Source organism: Aquarana catesbeiana, linkage group LG12, assembly GCF_042186555.1.
Source record: "Aquarana catesbeiana isolate 2022-GZ linkage group LG12, ASM4218655v1, whole genome shotgun sequence".
NCBI lineage: Eukaryota > Metazoa > Chordata > Amphibia > Anura > Ranidae > Aquarana > Aquarana catesbeiana.
The window spans coordinates 225,808,416-225,826,883 of NC_133335.1; the positions used below are offsets into that span (position 1 = coordinate 225,808,416).

At 43.3% G+C, this 18,468-nt stretch overlaps 1 protein-coding gene across 1 annotated transcript; it reads right to left on the reverse strand.

Annotated features, from left to right (window-relative positions):
- Positions 1-4,004: 4,004 nt before the first annotated feature.
- On the reverse strand, positions 4,005-14,631 carry WFIKKN2 (WAP, follistatin/kazal, immunoglobulin, kunitz and netrin domain containing 2). The gene is made up of 2 exons (XM_073606800.1): positions 12,381-14,631; positions 4,005-7,152 (listed from the first exon to the last, which is right to left on the reverse strand). Exons 1-2 carry the CDS (start codon positions 12,579-12,581, stop codon positions 5,650-5,652), a joined length of 1,704 nt encoding a protein of 567 aa, XP_073462901.1. The 5' UTR covers positions 12,582-14,631; the 3' UTR covers positions 4,005-5,649.
- Between the last annotated feature and the right edge of the window lie 3,837 nt (positions 14,632-18,468).

The following is an 18,468-nucleotide window of genomic DNA, read 5'->3' on the forward strand; positions in this document are numbered from 1 at the left end:
TGTCAGGTTATAGCCAGACCATTGTTCCTAATCTTTGCAGACAGCATACTGACAGGAATTGTACCAGCTGATTGGAGAAAAACCAACGTGGTTCCAATATTCAAAAAAGGACAGACAAATCCCTGGAAACTACAGGACAGTCAACCTAACATCAATAGTAGGTAAATTATTGGAGGGGATGATAAGGGACTATATCCAAAAATTTACTGAAGAAAAAAATATCATTAGTAGTTATCAGCATGGGTTTTACGAAGGGCCGTTCTTGCCAGACCAATCTGCTAACATTCTACGAGGAAGTGAGCTGCCATCTAGACAGAGGAAGGCCTGTGGATTTAGTTTACCTGGATTTTGCAAAAGTATTCAATATAGTCCCCCATAAATGCTTAATTTACAAGCTGAAGTCTGCAGGCTTGGACCACAAGGTTTGTTCTTGGGTAAAAAACTGGTTACAAGGGCATGTCCAAAGGGTGGTGATAAATGACGTGTACTCAGACTGGTCTGGAGTGTTAAGTGGGGTACCCCAAAGCTCTGTCTTTGGACCATTTCTATTCCATTTATTCATAAATGATATAGAGGATAGGATAAATAGCTCAATCTCAGTTTTTGAGGACGACACAAAATTAAGCAGGGCAATAACTTCACATCAGGATATAGAAATTTTTCAGAAAACCTGAACAAAATAATGGAATGGGCAAATACATGGCAAATGCGGTTTAATGTGGAGAAATGTAAAGTAATGCACTTGGGGGCAAAAAACATAAATGCAAACTACTCACTATGGAGAGAACCGCTGAGGGAATCAAGGATGGAGAAAGATCTGCTGGTCCTAGTAGATGACAGATTGAGCAATAACATGCAGTGTCAAGCTGCAGCTACCAAAGTCAGCAGAATATTAGCATGCATAAAAAAGGGATGTACTCCATAGAAAAAAACGATAATCCTACCACTTTATAAAACTCTAGTTAGACCACATCTGGAGTACTCTGTCCAGTTCTGGTCTCCAGTCCTCAGAAGGGATGTGGTGGAACTGGAGAGAGTCCAAAGAAGGGCAACAAAAGGAATAAGGGGACTGGAGGCAGGGCCATCCTAATAGCATCATGGGCCCCTGGGCAAAGTAATGCACTGGGCCCCTACCACCTGGAGCCAATTTACGCACCTATTCTCAAGAATTACAGTATAAATGGGTGATAGAATTAAAAATGTATTTATTATTATTTTCAATAAAATTGATTTTAAACAATAAGAACCCATTCCATATATAAAAGACTAATCAACACAAAGGGCACAGTACAGGGGTGTCTGGAGGGCACAATACTGGGATCAGGAGGGCACACTACAGGTTTCAGGATGCTGCTTGGGACACGGCCATCGTGGGACAGCTTAGTAAAAAAGTGTGACTGACAAATCCGGAACAGTTGGCAAATATGATGTAATGCAATACTATCATGGGGCCCTTATTCACCTGGGGCCCCTGGGCAGTGCCCAGGAGTGCCCATGCATTAAGACAGCTGTGACTGGAGGACTTCAATTATGAGGAACGCCTGCAAGCACTAAATTTATTCTCGCTGGAGAAACGACACTTGAGAGGGGACATGATAGCGATTTACAAATATCTTAATGGTGATCCCAGCATAGGAAAAAAACTATTCAGGCTCATGTAGTGTAAGAGGACATGGGGTCACACAATGAGATTGGAGGAGAAGCGGTTTAACCTTAAACTGCGCAGGGTTTTTTTTACTGTCAGGGCGATAAGGATGTGGAACTCTCTTCCACAAATGGTGGTGTAAGCAAGGAGTATGGATATTTTTAAGAGACTCTTCGATGTGCACCTTAAAGAACACAACATAAAGGGATATGGGAAATAATTATAGACACTGACACGTGCACCTACACAGGTTGAACTGTATGGACTATTGTCTTTATTCAACCTTACCTACTATGTAACTATGAAAGACTCTTTTCCAGTTAGCACAAATGCTTGATTGTAGCTGTTGCCGCCAAGGGTGGCACAACCAGTTATTAGGTTTAGGGGGGGAATTACTTTTTTACATTGGGCCAAGCAGGTTTGGACAGCTTTTTTCCCCTAAATAAATAAAATAATAATTTAAAAACTGCATTCTGTATTTACTTGGGTTATCTTTGTGTAATATTAAAAGTTGTTTGATGATCTAAATCATTTAAGTGTGACAAACACGCAAAAAAAAAAAAATCAGGAAGGTGGCAAATACGTGTTCACAGCACTGCTCGCCTTAACACATGGCAATTAGTCAGGTCCATAAATATTGGGACATCGACACAATTCTAATCTTTTTGGCTCTATACACCACAATGGATTTAAAATGAAACACGATGTGCTTTAACTGCAGATTTGCAGCTTTAATTTGAGGGTATTTACATCCAAATCAGGTGAACAGTGTAGGAATTACAACAGTTTGTATATGTGCCTCCCACTTTTTAAGGGTCCAAAAGTAATGGGACACTTGGCTGCTCAGCTGTTCCATGGCCAGGTGTGTGTTATTCCCTCATTATCCCATTTACAAAGAGCACATAAAAGGTCCAGAGTTCATTTCAAGTGTGCTATTTGCATTTGGAATCTGTTGCTGTCAACTCTCAATATGAGATCCAAAGAGCTGTCACTATCAGTGAAGCAAGCCATCATTAGGCTGAAAAAACAAAACAAACCCATCAGAGATTGCAAAAACATTAGGTGTGGCCAAATCAACTGTTTGGAACATCCTTAAAAAGAAAGAACGCACTGGTGAGCTCAGCAACACCAAAAGACACGGAAGACCACGGAAAACTGTGGTGGATGACCGAAGAATTCTTTCCCCGGTGAAGAAAACACCCTTCACAACAGTTGGCCAGATCAAGATCACTCTCCAGGAGGTAGGTGTATGTGTGTCAAAGTCAACAATCAAGAGAAGACTTCACCAGAGTGAATACAGAGGGTTCACCACAAGATGTAAACCATTGGTGAGCCTCAAAAACAGGAAGGCCAGATTAGAGTTTGCCAAACAACATCTAAAAAAGCCTTCACAGTTCTGGAACAACATCCTATGGACAGATGAGACCAAGATCAACTTGTACCAGAGTGATGGGAAGAGAAGAGTATGGAGAAGGAAAGGAACTGCTCATGATCCAAAGCATACCACCTCATCAGTGAAGCATGGTGGTGGTAGTGTCATGGCGTGGGCATGTATGGCTGCCAATGGAACTGGTTCTCTTGTATTTATTGATGATGTGACTTCTGACAAAAGCAGCAGGATGAATTCTGAAGTGTTTCGGGCAATATTATCTGTTCATATTCAGCAAAATGCTTCAGAACTCATTGGACGGCGCTTCACAGTGCAGATGGACAATGACCCAAAGCATACTGCAAAAGCAACCAAAGAGTTTAAGGGAAAGAAGTGGAATGTTATGCAATGGCCAAGTCAATCACCTGACCTGAATCCGATTGAGCATGCATTTCACTTGCTGAAGACAAAACTGAAGGGAAAATGCCCCAAGAACAAGCAGGAACTGAAGACAGTTGCAGTAGAGGCCTGGCAGAGCATCACCAGGGATGAAACCCAACGTCTGGTGATGTCTATGTGTTCCAGACTTCAGGCTGTAATTGACTGCAAAGGATTTGCAACCAAGTATTAAAAAGTGAAAGTTTAATGGATGATTGTTAATCTGTCCCATTACTTTTGGTCCCTTAAAAAGTGGGAGGCACATATACAAACTGTTGTAATTCCTACACCGTTCATCTGATTTGGATGTAAATACCCTCACATTAAAGCTGAAAGTCTGCAGTTAAAGCACATCTTGTTCGTTTCATTTCAAAACCATTGTGGTGGTGAATAGAGCCAAAAAGATTAGAATTGTGTCAATGTCCCAATATTTATGCACCTGACTGTAGTTCACCACAGTGGAAAGCCTAAATGTGAATAGACCTTGCAGAATTCATGGATAAAGTCTAAAAGCACATTCACCCACCCTGTTTGAAGTATCAACACAACCACGACTGGGACACAAAGACATTTAGTGAGGAAGATCAAAGAAAACACAAGCTGGACTAGAGCACGGTACAGGATACATTATGTCATCACCACAGTGATATATAAGCTTTGCAAATCTTTAGTACATGGGATACGGTAAGAATATGTTACAAGGACAACAAAAATGTTACTTCTGGTCAACCATCACAGTGCTATGATCTAATCTGCAGGTATATAATTGCATACAACTTACAATATCAAGACACAATAAAATGTAGACCCTGTTAGTGGCCATCAGAGGCAAGGACGGAAAACTCACAACATTCCTTAGTAGTCAAAAGACAAAAACACAGAACAAAGCTTAAGGAGAAATATTATACTTCATAATGTTTGCTTACTATGTATCATCAGCCATTAAATGAAATGCATAGGTCCATTTTGCATGCGTTGGGGCACGTTGTTTTAACACACTCTATTCGATTTCTCATCATCAAAGTAGCATTTGGTGGTGTAAGCTTTGGAAGAGGCAAGTACTTTCTTCCTTATAAACATACACTATATTGTCAAAAGTATTGAGACACCTGCCTTTACACGTACATGAACTTTAATAGCATCCCAGTCTTAGTCCATAGGGTTCAATATTGATTTGGCCCACCCTTTGCAGCTATAACAGCTTCAACCCTTCTGGGAAAGCTGTCCACAAGGTTTAGGAGTGTGTCTATGGGAATGTTTGACCATTCTTTCAGAAGCGCATTTGTGAGGTCAGGCACTGGTGTTGGATGAGAAGGCCTGGCTTACAGTCTCCGCTCTAATTCATCCCAAATGTGTTCTATCGGGTTGTGGTCAGAAATCTGTGCAGGCCAGTAAAGTTTCTCCAACCCATAGTTGCTCATCCATGTCTTTATGGACCTTGCTTTGTGCACTGGTCCAAATCATTTGGTGTGGGGTTGTTTTTCAGGGGTTGGGCTTGGCCCCTTAGTTCCAGTGAAGGGAACTCTTAAGGCGTCAGCATACCAAGACAATTTGGACAATTTCATGCTCCCAACTTTGAGGGAACAGTTTGGGGATGGCCCCTTCCTGTTCCATCATGACTGCGCATCAGTGCACAAAGCAAGGTCCATAAAGACATGGATGAGCGATTTTGGGGGGGAGGAACTTGACTGGCCTGGACAGAGTCCTGACCTCAACCCAATAGAACACACTCCTAAACTTTGCGGACAGCCTTCATAGAAGAGTTGAAGCTGTTATAGCTGCAAAGGGCGGGCCAACGCAATATTGAATCCCATGGACTAAGACTGGGATGCCATTAAAGTTCATGTGTGTATAAAGGCAGGCGTCCAAATACTTTTGACAATATAGTGTAAATTTCATTTAGCTAAGCAAATGTTTCCTTGTGCATGCAAAAAAAAAAAAAACTCCAAAACTTTCCTTGCACACAGCCCACTGCATGGAGAATCCCAAATCACATGTTAATGTTTAAGTCAAAGTGAAATTACAATATTAGTAAGTTAGAAAAAAAGAAATGGATCTCCCGAAACTGTCCTGCACCAGGAAACATTCAAAAACTTGCAATATTTTGGGATTTAAAAAATGTCAGATCCTGAGCCTGGACAGTTTTGGAAGCCCCAGAAATGTTTGAAGGTACTGCACATGCTTATACTGATATTGATTACGGTTGGCTTAAAATCTCCTTCAGAAGATCACACGTTTTACTGTGAATGACTTCACGCAGTTTGCGCACGCGGCGAGCGCTCGACATGCCAACAAAGCTGTGCGGTTGTAGGACAGCCATGCCGTTATGCACATCACCCATTATAATGATCTGACCACTGACTGATGTCATGTTGGGACACGGACAGCTCCAGTCCATGTTCAGCAGGGTGACTTCCAGCGGCTGCTTTCCAAGAAACTTAAGTCCCATTTTTTCATCTTTCAGGATATCTTCAACCGAGACCAGGGCATTGCCCGAATCCTGATCTTCAGTCAGCTCAATGATGCGCCCCAGAATGGCGAAGTCACTTTTGCAGAAGCTAGTGACCAGTTTCTGCCGAGGTTTGCACACTTTGCACTTCTGGTTCTTGGGGAACGGGCACATGTCTTCACACATCTCTTTGCTCTCAAAGTTGTTTTCATTACCTCCGCAGCCACCATAGATGAAGGACTGGCACTGGCTCAGTAGTTTGTTATAAGCCCATCTTGGCTCATAGGCCTTACAAGGGCCTTGTAGAGCAGGGTAATTGCAGAAGTTGACGGGTCCATTCATGCAAGTCATCATACACAACTCATACGTTTCAAAGTGGTTCCAGTTGCTGTTGCAGTTACCATACACAAAAATAAAACAGTTGTTTTTCTTGGCATCAAAGTACCACCGAGTCTGTTCCTCCCCGCAGTCCTCACTATCCGGTGGCTTCAGGCACTCATCAGTTGGAAAAAAAGTCTTGTTAGATTTTTCCTTAGCAGGCTGTTCTTTGACCGACAAGGGGAAGTTGACCTTGATGAGGCCTCCAGTGTTCTTGGCTGTACACATGTAGACACCGGCATCTTGTAACTGAGTATTGTAGATAACTAGCTGAGCAATGTTGGTGACCACTATATTTGCAACAACATGGTTGGGTCGCATGACCAGATTTTCCTTCCCCTCGATTTCTTTCTCCCATGTTATTTCTGGTTTGGGTTTGCCAGTGACGTCACAGTGAAAACTGACAGTATCTCCCACATGGACCACCTTGTGAGTTGGGTTGCTGACTAAAGTGGGCGCAATCACATTTAGGATGGCCGTCTCAACCGAAGGAATGGTTGGGTTAGCTGTTGTCTCTGAAGGCAATGGGCTTGTATGGGGCCAAGACAGGTGATATTTACAGGTGACCACAGTTAATGCGATCCCCTTTGTACAAGCTTCAGCATCCATAAAGCATTTGTTGTAGTAGGTAAGTCCGTCGGAGGCACAAGTAAAGCTGGGTTCCTTCTCACATCTGTCTCTGCATTTGCAAACCGGTTGCCCATCCCAAATTTCACACTCGGAGCCTTGCTGGGTGCACATGAAGAGGTCGCACGTTGCTTCCTTCGGCATGCCGACTGGACCTTTCTTTCCTTTTACATCCATGTATCGCGCTGCCACGCAGCTCTTGGTCCCACATACGTTAGGACAGCACTTTTCATAAGTCTCACATTCCTACAGAAAAACAGACCATGTTACAGCGTTTATCTAATTTTTTTAAACATTCCTCCTCTGCTCTGGCTTGTCACTTTCTACTTGTGACAACTAAACCTACCAACATTGTCACTAGATTAGATATTGGGGTAATACTGCTTTCGAAACTCTAAAATTTCAAGGAGAAATACTCCATGAGGAGATAGTGAATGACATCAAAAACTGAAGACCATGTAAAGGACTAACATGTGATCACTGTGCTGTGCTATCCATATTCCCATTGCCAGTGCTGGGACAAGATCATTCATCGCCAAGGGCAAAGATGCCAAACTGCGCAACCCCCCTGCCCCCCATTTATGATGTGCAAGCTTAGGGAAACCTACGCCTAGCAGTCAATCGCTTGTCAAAATCACTGTGCAGCTCAGTTTCAACATGCCTGTGTTAATGGTTCTCTCCTTGACACTTCTGCGCTGGGTGGGGCGAGCTGTGCTCTCTCTCCCACTCATTCTTTCTGCTAGTGCAGCTCCTGTGTGTCTGTGAACACCGTCACCTGCTTGTTAATACAGGAGCACTGCACTGGCAGGAAAGAGGAGGGGGAGCAAGAACACAGCCCACATCGCCTCCCAGCTCTCTCCTCTCCTTGCTGCTCTCAGCAATGGGTTGACAGTAGTGAGTAGAGATGCCGTTGTCACTACTTCTGTCAGCCCTGTAACAGAAGAAAGGCGTCCCCATCCCTACAGTAAACCATTGCGCCCAGGGCAGCCATCCCTCCTGCCCACCCCTTGTCCCGGCCCTGCCCATCGCACACATTCCTGGAAGAGGCTGCAGGATACTTGGTGCTGCAGCAACCACCAGCTGGAGTCTAGATCATGCATGACACAGTGTAGATATTTGCCAATGATCTTCAAGTTAAAGCGGAGTTCCACACAAAAATGGAACTTCCGCTTTTCGGTACCCTCCCCCCCTCCGGTGTCACATTTGGCACCTTTCAGGGGGGAGGGGGGTGCAGATACCTGTCTAAGACAGGTATTTGCACCCACTTCCGGCATAGACTCCCATGGGAGTCTATGCCTCTTCCCGTCCCGACCGCGCTGTCTGCTGGGAACACACAGCTCCCAGGAGAAAGCGGGGACCACTAGGGACGCGCAGCGCGACTCGCGCATGCGCAGTAGGGAACCAGGAAGTGAAGCCGCAAAGCTTCACTTCCCGATTCCCTCACCTAGGATGGCGGCGGCAGATGCCGAGAACCGAGCAGGTTCTTGGCGTCCCCTGCCGACATCGCTGGACCCTGGGACAGGTAAGTGGCCATGTATTAAAAGTCAGCAGCTGCAGTATTTGTAGCTGCTGGCTTTTAATATTTTTTTTTTTTGGCGGTGTGGGTGAACCCCCGCTTTAAGTCCAAACATTTTTTATCGAAGTATGATCACATCACAAACAAGAGAGTGCAAGCAGGACCCCTTCGTCAGGCATATGACGAAGGGGTCCTGTGTGATTCTGAAATGTTGCACTCTGTTATTTGGGATCATACTTTAATAAAAAAAAAAAAAGCTTGGACTTAACTTGAAGATGCGTGTTGTGCTGACAAATATCTACACTGCGTTGTGCTAGCTCCTAAACAGTCAGCATCTGAATATCTGTATGCAAAGTTACACAAAACCCAACAAACTCAGTCCAATGCTGGTTAATACCGCAAAGTCCTTTGGAGTAAGCGTTGAACATCATACCAAGAGGAACTATTAATGTGCCAAAATCTATTGCAACATAAGACAGTCTCACTTTGTATGAAACCACAAAAATGAAACTAAAAAGGAGACATCTTCAGTGGCTTATTTTATCTGAAGCATCAAATATGCCAGCACACCATAATGCAATATAAGTGTTTTTGTATCAATTTGTGTATATCATAAAGCTGACATTTTGGGGCGAATTAGAACCTCTTTCTTAAAGTGCCATGAGCAGCTTGACACAAAAGGGACTTCTACCGGTGTTCCGGCTTTTTTGATGATTCTGACTACGGTGTCTCTTTGTTCCTGCGCTTGAGTGATAGACAATAAAAAGTGAAACTTTTAGCAAAATAAAAAATGACATAAGATCAGTAGTATCAATACAGTAGTTTTTGTTTGAATCCCCTCTGTAAGAGTTTTATTATTTCTTGATCCTGCCAGTGGGTCTATTATTTTTTCACTTCCTGTATATGAGTGACAACACTGTTCATTCTGAAGTAAAGTCAACCAGCAGCATTGTAACCCTGTGGACTGGGTAGCCCTACATTGACATGTCAATTTAAATGGACTTTTTAAATGGACTTTAAGTATATTGTTTCTTGGATTTGATTTTTGTCTTGTATTGTGTATGATACTTTGGAAAACTTTTCAATAAAAAGATAAAATCTGTATAAAAAAAAAAAAAAAAAAAAAAAATGGACTTTAATCACTTCCATACTGGGCCATTGTCATATGACGTCCGCAGGAACACTCTGTCCCTCCGGGCGGGCGTCATATGACATCCTTGGCTTCCCGCCGGCATAGGGGGCATCTCCAAGGAGCCAATGCGCGTGCCCGGCAGCGGTGATGTCCGCCGGGCACACACGATCGCTCGTGACAGAGCAGGAACGTGGATCTGTGTGTGTAAACACACAGATCTACGTTCTGTCAGGGGAGAGGAGACAGATAGTGTGTTCCTAGTATATAGGAACACTGATCTGTCTCCTCCCCTAGTCAGTCCCATCCCGCCATACTTAAAACACACAGTCAAGGAACACACTTAAAGAGGAAGTAAACCCTGATGGGTTTATTTCCTCTTTGTTTCCCTGCAAAGGTAAAGCTTAATGGGCTACTATGTGTCACTTGTCACTCGCATTATGTGTCACTTACCTGACACAGGAGCCTGCGATGTCACAGCTGTCCCCTCTGCTACGGAGCGTCCATCTTCTTTCCGGGTATGATGACGTCACTCCTGCGCATGCACACGGGACCCGCCACTAAGGGCATATCGCCGTTAGCAGCGGCATGCTCAGTGTGTGTTGCGCACCGCAAAGTGTCATTTCTTCAGTGTACACCCCTCATATTTTTGTAAATATTTTATATCTTTTCATGTGACAACACTGAAGAAATGACACTTTGCTACAATGTAAAGTAGTGAGTGTACAGCTTGTATAACAGTGTAAATTTGCTGTCCCCTCAAAATGACAACACACAGCCATTAATGTCTAAACCGCTGGCAACAAAAGTGAGTATACCCTTAAGTGAAAATGTCCAAATTGGGCCCATTTAGCCATTTTCTCTCCCCGGCGTCATGTGACTCGTTAGTGTTACAAGGTCTCAGGTGTGAATGGGGAGCGGGTTTATTAAATTTGGTGTTATCGCTCTCACTCTCTCATACTGGTCACTGGAAGTTCAACATGGCACCTCATGGAAAAGAACTCTCTGAGGATCTGAAAAATAGAATTGTTGCTCTACATAAAGATGGCCTAGGCTATAAGAAGATTGCCAAGACCCTGAAACTAAGCTTCAGCACGGTGGCCAAGACCATACAGCGGTTTAACAGGACAGGCTCCACTCAGAACAGGCCTCGCCATGGTCGACCAAAGAAGTTGAGTGCACGTGCTCAGTGTCATATCCAGAGGTTGTCTTTGGGAAATAGACGTATGAGTGCTGCCAGCATTGCTGTAGAGATTGAAGGGGTGGGGGATCAGCCTGTCAGTGCTCAGACCATACGCCGCACACTGCATCAAATTGGTCTGCATGGCTGTCATCCCAGAAGTAAAACTCTTCTAAAGATGATGCACAAGAAAGCCCGCAAACAGTTTGTTAAAAACAAGCAGACTAAGGACATGGATTACTGGAACCATGCCCTGTTATCTGATGAGACCAAGATAAACTTATTTGGTTCAGATGGTGTCAAGCATGTGTGGCAGCAACCAGGTGAGGAGCCAAGTGTGTCTTGCCTACAGTCAGGCATGGTGGTGGGAGTGTCATGTTCTGGGGCTGCATAAGTGCTGCCGGCACTGGGGAGCTACAGATCATTGAGGAAACCATGAATGCCAACATGTACTGTGACATACTGAGGCAGAGCATGATCCCCTCACTTCGGAGACTGGGCCGCAGGGCAGGATTCCAACATGATAATGACCCCAAACACACCACTGCCTTGCTAAAGAAGCTGAGGGTAAAGGTGATGGACTGGCCAAGCATGTCTCCAGACCTAAACCCTATTGATCATCTGTTGGGCATCCTCAAATGGAAGGTGGAGGAGTGCAAGGTCTCTAACATCCACCAGCTCTGTGATGTCGTCATGGAGGAGGGGAAGAGGACTCCAGTGGCAACCTGTGAAGCTCTGGTGAACTCCATGCCCAAGAGGGATAAGGCAGTGCTGGAAAATAATGGTGGCTACACAAAATATTGACACTTTGAACCCAATCTGGACATTTTCACTGAGGGGTGTACTCACTTTTGTTGCCAGCGGTTTAGACATTAATGGCTGTGTGTTGAGTTATTTTGAAGGGAAAGCAAATTTACACTGTTATACAAGCTGTACACTCACTACTTTACATTGTAGCAAAGTGTCATTTCTTCAGTGTCGTCACATGAAAAGATAGAAGAAAATATTTTCAAAAATGTGAGGGGTGTACTCACTTTTGTGAGATACTGTATATATATATATATATATATATATATATATATATATATATATATATATATATATATATAGCTGGACCAATGTATATATGTAAAAATATACCATGTCTGGAGTTCTTCAGCAAGTGACAAAAACAGTTTTTTTTTCCACTTGGAAAGTATGTGTAAACCATATAAATAAAAGCTGACCGATAAAAGCACATCTGGCAGTTTATATGGTTTATCTCAACCCCTGTAACTCCCATTTTTTGGGGGGCAGCTTGGTCTATTACAGCAAGTAGAAGAACAACAGATCTATTGGCAGGACAAACAAGTAGTAAAATTACAGGGAGGACTCAGAAAACAAAACAGCTTTGTTAATGCAACTGACGGACTGGATCCTATAAGACTTTTATTTTGCGTCTGTTCCATTTTTTTCTCAAAATAAGTTAGGTAGCCTCTTCTACTATCACACAAATAAAAATACCTGAGAAAAACGTAGGGGGTCTGCCATTGCTGGCCACCTGAAACCCCTGCTTGCCTAGCTGCTATGCTGACCCCCCTGACTTCAATACCCGGATGTGGAGCAAGCATACGGATCGTCACTGTATGGGATGATAAAAAGGGACTCACCTGGTCGGCGTCACATTCGCGATGGCAGGTGCTTTGCGCATCCACCCACAGGTTTGGATTCATTTCATTGGGACATAAACCGGCATGAGAGTACCTCACATGCGGCAATGCATCTCCTTCTCCGAGCAGACCGAACAGAATTAATGTGAAAGTCTCTGCCGTCAACATCCCGATCCAGGTACAACAAATTAAACGCCACATTCTGGCTTGCAGCAATTCACTAAAATTCTAAAAAAAAAAATGAACAAAGTCTGACGGCTGTGTCCACAGTGAACACTGCGATCCCCCCGTCTGGTCCGAACTGCACCGGATTAATGGTCTTATTAAAAAATAACCCTTTAATTTCACACTTTGCATACGATTTATTCCATGAATTAATTTGGGAAATCTTGATTTTTCTGACAATACTTTTTTGTGCTCGGTTTAGTCTGTGAATTTCAGAAAAAAAAAAAAAAAAAGAAGTTGGAAATAGTTTAAAGGATTCAGCATGCCCCAGTAATGTACCCACCCCACCTAAGACCTACTATTGTTCTGTTCACGGGTGAGCGGTTCTTAATTTATGTAATATAATGGAAGGTGGAAAAAAAAAAAAAAGGAACGGCGAGCCCTATAAGATATTTGAACTTAATCAGAAGAGACATATTTACATATTACGGTTCCTTATTTAGTTTAGCACAGAAACTTTATATATCAAATTAAGAGATTAATAAATTCCTCTGCGGGTATTATGAAACAACACCGTTGTTCTTTGTTCGATCTCGGTGGAACGTTAAAAGGCGGAAAATCCTAATGAATGAGCTGCCTTCGCACAAGCTATTTTTATGCTATTAATTTCTCTGTCTGAGCCGATTTGGAAAATCCAAAACACAGACTGCCTACTGACGACATTTGGCATCGAGTACAGGAGTGGAAAAAAAAAAAAAAAGAAAAACCGGGGCTACAATGGGAGCTGGGAACCGTGGGGCCATTCCATTCATCCTGTGAAGGCATCGGCTAACCATTCCAACAAATTAACAATGGCCAAAGTCGCCCACCGCTCCCCAACTTTGTTTTTTTTATTTGCCTGAGAAATTTCAAGACAGCCTGAGGGGTTAGAAAACAATTTATGTATAATTTCACTTGCATCTGTTGTTATAATGGGACAACAACAAAAAAAAAAAAAGCAACTTGCAGTCCTCACCAAGGTGTTTGCTGGAAAGTATCGGCTGTTCCCATGAGGCATGCAGTATATGTATCTGCAGGTTTAATCGTCAAAGATTCGTGTTGTAAATAGATTGTTTTTCCACAACAGATTGTAGGTTTATTTAGCAGGATAACTGCAAGAGAATTGCAGATTGTCATAAAACTTTTAGCCAGGGGCAGTTTTAAAGCTTTTGCCAAATTTGGAACAATCAAAGGCTCCTTAGGCTCCTTTTTTAAATCTTGTAAAAATACTGTAAATGAAGAATGCTTTTCGTAAACAGGAGTGTTAATAGTTTATTTTTATCAATTAACAAAATGGAAAGTAAATGAAGAGAAATCCGAATCAAAAATTTGGTGTGACCGCCCTTTGCCTTCAAACCAGCATCAGTTCTTCTAGGTAGACTTGCACACAGTTTTTGAAGGAACTCGGCAGGTAGGTTGTTCCAAACATCTTGGAGAACTAACCACGGATCTTCTGTGGATGTCGGCTGCCTCAAACCCTTCGGTCTCTTCATGATGTTGAAATCAGGGCTATGTAGGACCCAAACCAGGACTTCTTGTTCTTCTTTAGGCTAGGTTCACACATATCTGGTGCAAATTTCCCCTCAGTTTTCCCTGCAAATTTCCAAAGCAACTTTTCGGCGTTTCACCTGCGATTTAGATGTGGTTCAGATGCAAATTTTCGGAGTCGGCAGCCATTGGTGTCTTTGACATTAGCTGGTTGGTTAAGGAGCGGGCCCGGAAGCCAGTCGCCACGTCCTTAACAATAGATGAATCATCAGCTGTCAGTGGGGTTCCCCGCTGACAGCTGAACGTAAAAAAAACAAAACACATTGCCAGCAATAAAAAAAAAAAACGGCGTGGGGGGTCCCCACCCCCAAATCCATACCAGTCCATTATCCGAGCAAGCAGCCCGACGCCCCCCTCCTAAACCATACCAGGCCACGTGCCCTTAACATTGGGTGGTGCTTTGTGGCAGGGGGGCTCTGCTCACCCCACCTCAAAGCACCTTGTCCCCATGTTGATGGGGACAAGGAAGGGCCTCTTCACCACAACCCTGGCTGGTGGTTGTGGGGGTCTGCAGGTAGGGGGCCTATCGGAATCTGGAAGCCCCCAGATCCCGCACCCCCCCCATGTGAATGACTATAGGGTACATTGTACCCCTACTCATTCACCAAAAAAGACAGTTTTTGACAATTCCTTTATTAAAAAAAAAAAAAAACAAAGCAATGACCCCCGGTGTAGATTCATGGTCAATCATGATGGCCACCGCCGACCCGAAAAAAAAAAAAAAAAAGCTCCGCTTGTGCCAAAGGCTTCCACCGTCTGACATTTCTTAGATAGCTAAGCATCCACTGGTCGAAAGGGCCTGGTATGAATTTTTTTTTTGGGGGGGGAGGGGGGGACACCCGCATAGTTTTTTTCAGATCGCATTCGTGTTCAAAACTGATGAGATATGTGATTCAGATGCGTTTCCATAGAAGACAATGAGCCTGGAATTCACATCCCTCCCTTACATCCAGGACATGTGCTCGGTACATAGACACACATCTGTCTGATGTACAGATCAGTCTATATACAGTAATACAACGACAGTGACAGTGTTTCACTCACCGAGTCCGGGGCTTTGCTCTGCATCCAATGACGCGACCCCGCCAGTGCGAGAAACAATTTCAAACCCTGCCTCGGTGCCTCCTCCAGCCCAGGCTCCAGCTGTCACCAAGCCCGAGGCGCCCACTACTGCGATCTGATAGGGACTACAGCATATGAGTGACGCTGCCAGTGCTGTTCAGGACAGGCAGAAAACCGGGAGGGAAAGCGGCATCTACAAGGGGGGGTCACATGACCTGGTATAGGAATCACGTATCGCATGGGCAGAGAGGCAGAGCTGGCTGTACTAGGACGGACAACAATCACTGAGAGACTGGTGAGACAGACAGCAGGTGTGCAGGGGATGCTGTTTGCTTCTGTTACGGCGTCAGGACACAGTCCTCCGCGCCTCTGACTCTACGGACGGACGGACAGAGCGGCTGCCTGCTGAGAGTTAGTTACATGCTGCAGAGCCAGGACAGTAGGACCACCAGCGGCTGCCAAGTTTACCTAGTGGTAGCACCGGCCCCGGTGATGACTACAAAAAAACACCACATGGTGGGACACACCTACTGCAGGGTTGTGCACTGGGGTGCCATTCATTTTGAATGGACAAAAATTTGGATTTGTACCGTTTTTGCCAACCCAGCACACCATGACACATTACTGTGGTGCAGGTCCAATTTTCAAACCTTAAAGTGCATTGGCAGCCAGTGTTAATTTTGGCAGCAAATCTCGATTTAGTTTTAGTCTTAGGACTAAAATGGCATTTTAGCCCATTTTAGTCTAAGTCGTATTTAGTCAACTAAATCTCCAGGACATTTTAGTCGACTAAAATGCCCTACATTTTAGTCGACTAAAACTCATTTTAGTCATCTAAAATCTAATGGGTGTAGTTAAATTGTAATGCATTATTTAAGCATTTACCTACAATTTCCAAACTCATTATATACTACTGGAGTGAAAAATGAATATGTTATTATTTATGGTATTGAGGTATGAACATGCACTACAGACCAGTGTTAATTTTGACGTCAAATTTCAATTTAGTTTTAGTCTTAGTATTTTGACTAAAATGCCATTTTAGTTTTAGTCGCATTTTAGTCATATCATTTGTTTTAGTTGTAGTTTAGTTGACGAAATTAACACTGTTGGCAGCCCAGTCAAATGAATAGGTTGCCTCAATATAACTTTAATGCACCATAACACATTGTCTAGGTGTGAAGGGGGGCTTATTAATATCTGCATCCCCCCCCCAACCCCCATGTTTTGTTTTTTTTCACAAATCAGAAAAACCCTAAAAATGAAAGAAAATTTTCTAATTGTCACTTGGCATGTTTTAAGAACACTTCCCATCACAGGTTTCTAAACTCATACTTTATACAGGTGGGTTATGAATTTATTTACAAATGTCATGCCGGTACAGTGCCTTGAGAAAGTATTCATACCCCTTGAAATTTTCCACATTTTGTCATGTTACAACCAAAAACATAAATGTATTTTATTGGGATTTTATGTTATAGACCAAGGAGCAAGGAGAGCATTAAATAAAAAAACAGCCATGAGACCCATGGTAACTCTGAAGGAGCTGCAGAGATCCACAGCTCAGGTGGGAGAATCTGTCCACAGGACAACTATTAGTCGTGTCCTCCACAAATCTGACCTTTATGGAAGAGTGACAAGAAGAAAGACATTGTTGAAAGAAAGCCATAAGAAGTCCTGTTTACAGTTTGCGTAAAGCCATGTGGAGGACACAGCAAACATGTGGAAGAAGGTGCTCTGGTCAGATGAGACCAAAATTGAACTTTTTGGCCTAAAAGCAAAACGCTATGTGTGGCGGAAAACTAACACTGCACATCACCCTGAACACACCATCCCCCCCATGAAACGTGGTGGCAGCATGGGGATGCTTTTCTTCAGCAGGGACAGGGAAGCTGGTCAGAGTTGATGGGAAGATGAATGGAGCCAAATACAGGACAATCTTAGAAGAAAACCTGTTATGCCGCGTACACACGGTCAGACTTTTCAGCTACAAAAGTCCGACAGCCCGTCCGACAGACTTTCGACGGACTTTTGGCGGACTTTCAACAGACTTTCTAACGACCGGACTTGCCTACACACGATCACACAAAAGTCCGACGTATTCGTACATGATGACGTACACCGGACTAAAATGAGGAAGTTGATAGCCAGTAGCTAATAGCTGCCCTAGCGTGGGTTTCTGTCCGTCGGACTAGCATACAGACGAGCGGATTTCTGGGTCCGGCGGAGTTACGACGTAAAGATTTGAAGCATGTTCCAAATCTAAAGTCCGTCAGATTTGCAACTGGAAAAGTCCGCTGAAGCCCACACACAATCGGATTGTCTGCCGGATTTGGTCCGTCGGCGTCCTTCGGACAAGTCTGGTCGAAAAGTCCGACCGTGTGTACACCCCATTAGTCTGCAAAAGACTTGAGACTGGGGTGGAGGTTCACCTTCCAGCAGGACAACGACCCGAAACATACAGCCAGAGCTACAATGGAATGGTTTAGACGAAAGCATATTCATGTGTTAGAATGGCCCAGTCACAGTCCAGACCTACAGTGCATCCCAGAACCTATTCACAGTCTTCACTTTTTCCACATTTTAGGTTACATTTTTTTGTTTGATGTTATTCCAAAATGGAACAAATAAATTATTTTCCTCATAATTCTACAAACATTACCCCATAATGACAACGTAAAAGAATAAATATGCACGCCAGTTTTTCATACATGTTTTGTAAAAAAAAAAAAAAATGTTGAAAACCATTTATTATTTTCCTTCCACTTGACAATTATGTGCCACTTTGTTTTGGTCTATCCCATAAAGTCCCCAAAAAATAAATTTACGCTTTTGGTTGTAATATGGCAAAATGTGGAATATTTCAAGGGGTATGAATACTTTTTCAAGGCACTGTGTATCCCATCCATTACCCAACTTGTCATATTGATAAAATTCTCTCGATCTTTGTTCACAGGTTAAAAAAAAAAAAGAAAAGAAGAAGAAACAACATTAAAAAAAGGGCAGACATGATTGCCCGCTTGGTCTTTTTCTGGAAACAGTCACTTTTAGGTTTCTTTGAGACTTCGCACTTCCCATTACATTTGCTACTGTTTGGGGGTTTTCCTTTAAACTGGCAGTCATGTTCCATTAGGATGATATTCAGCCTAATTATGATCAGACATTAACACAGCAAAAAGTCCGATTGGACTGGCTACTGCTGAAGTTTAGCATTAACGAGTTTAGCATTAGCGAGTTCTAAGCCGTTTCCGGACATATAATCACAGTCACAAGG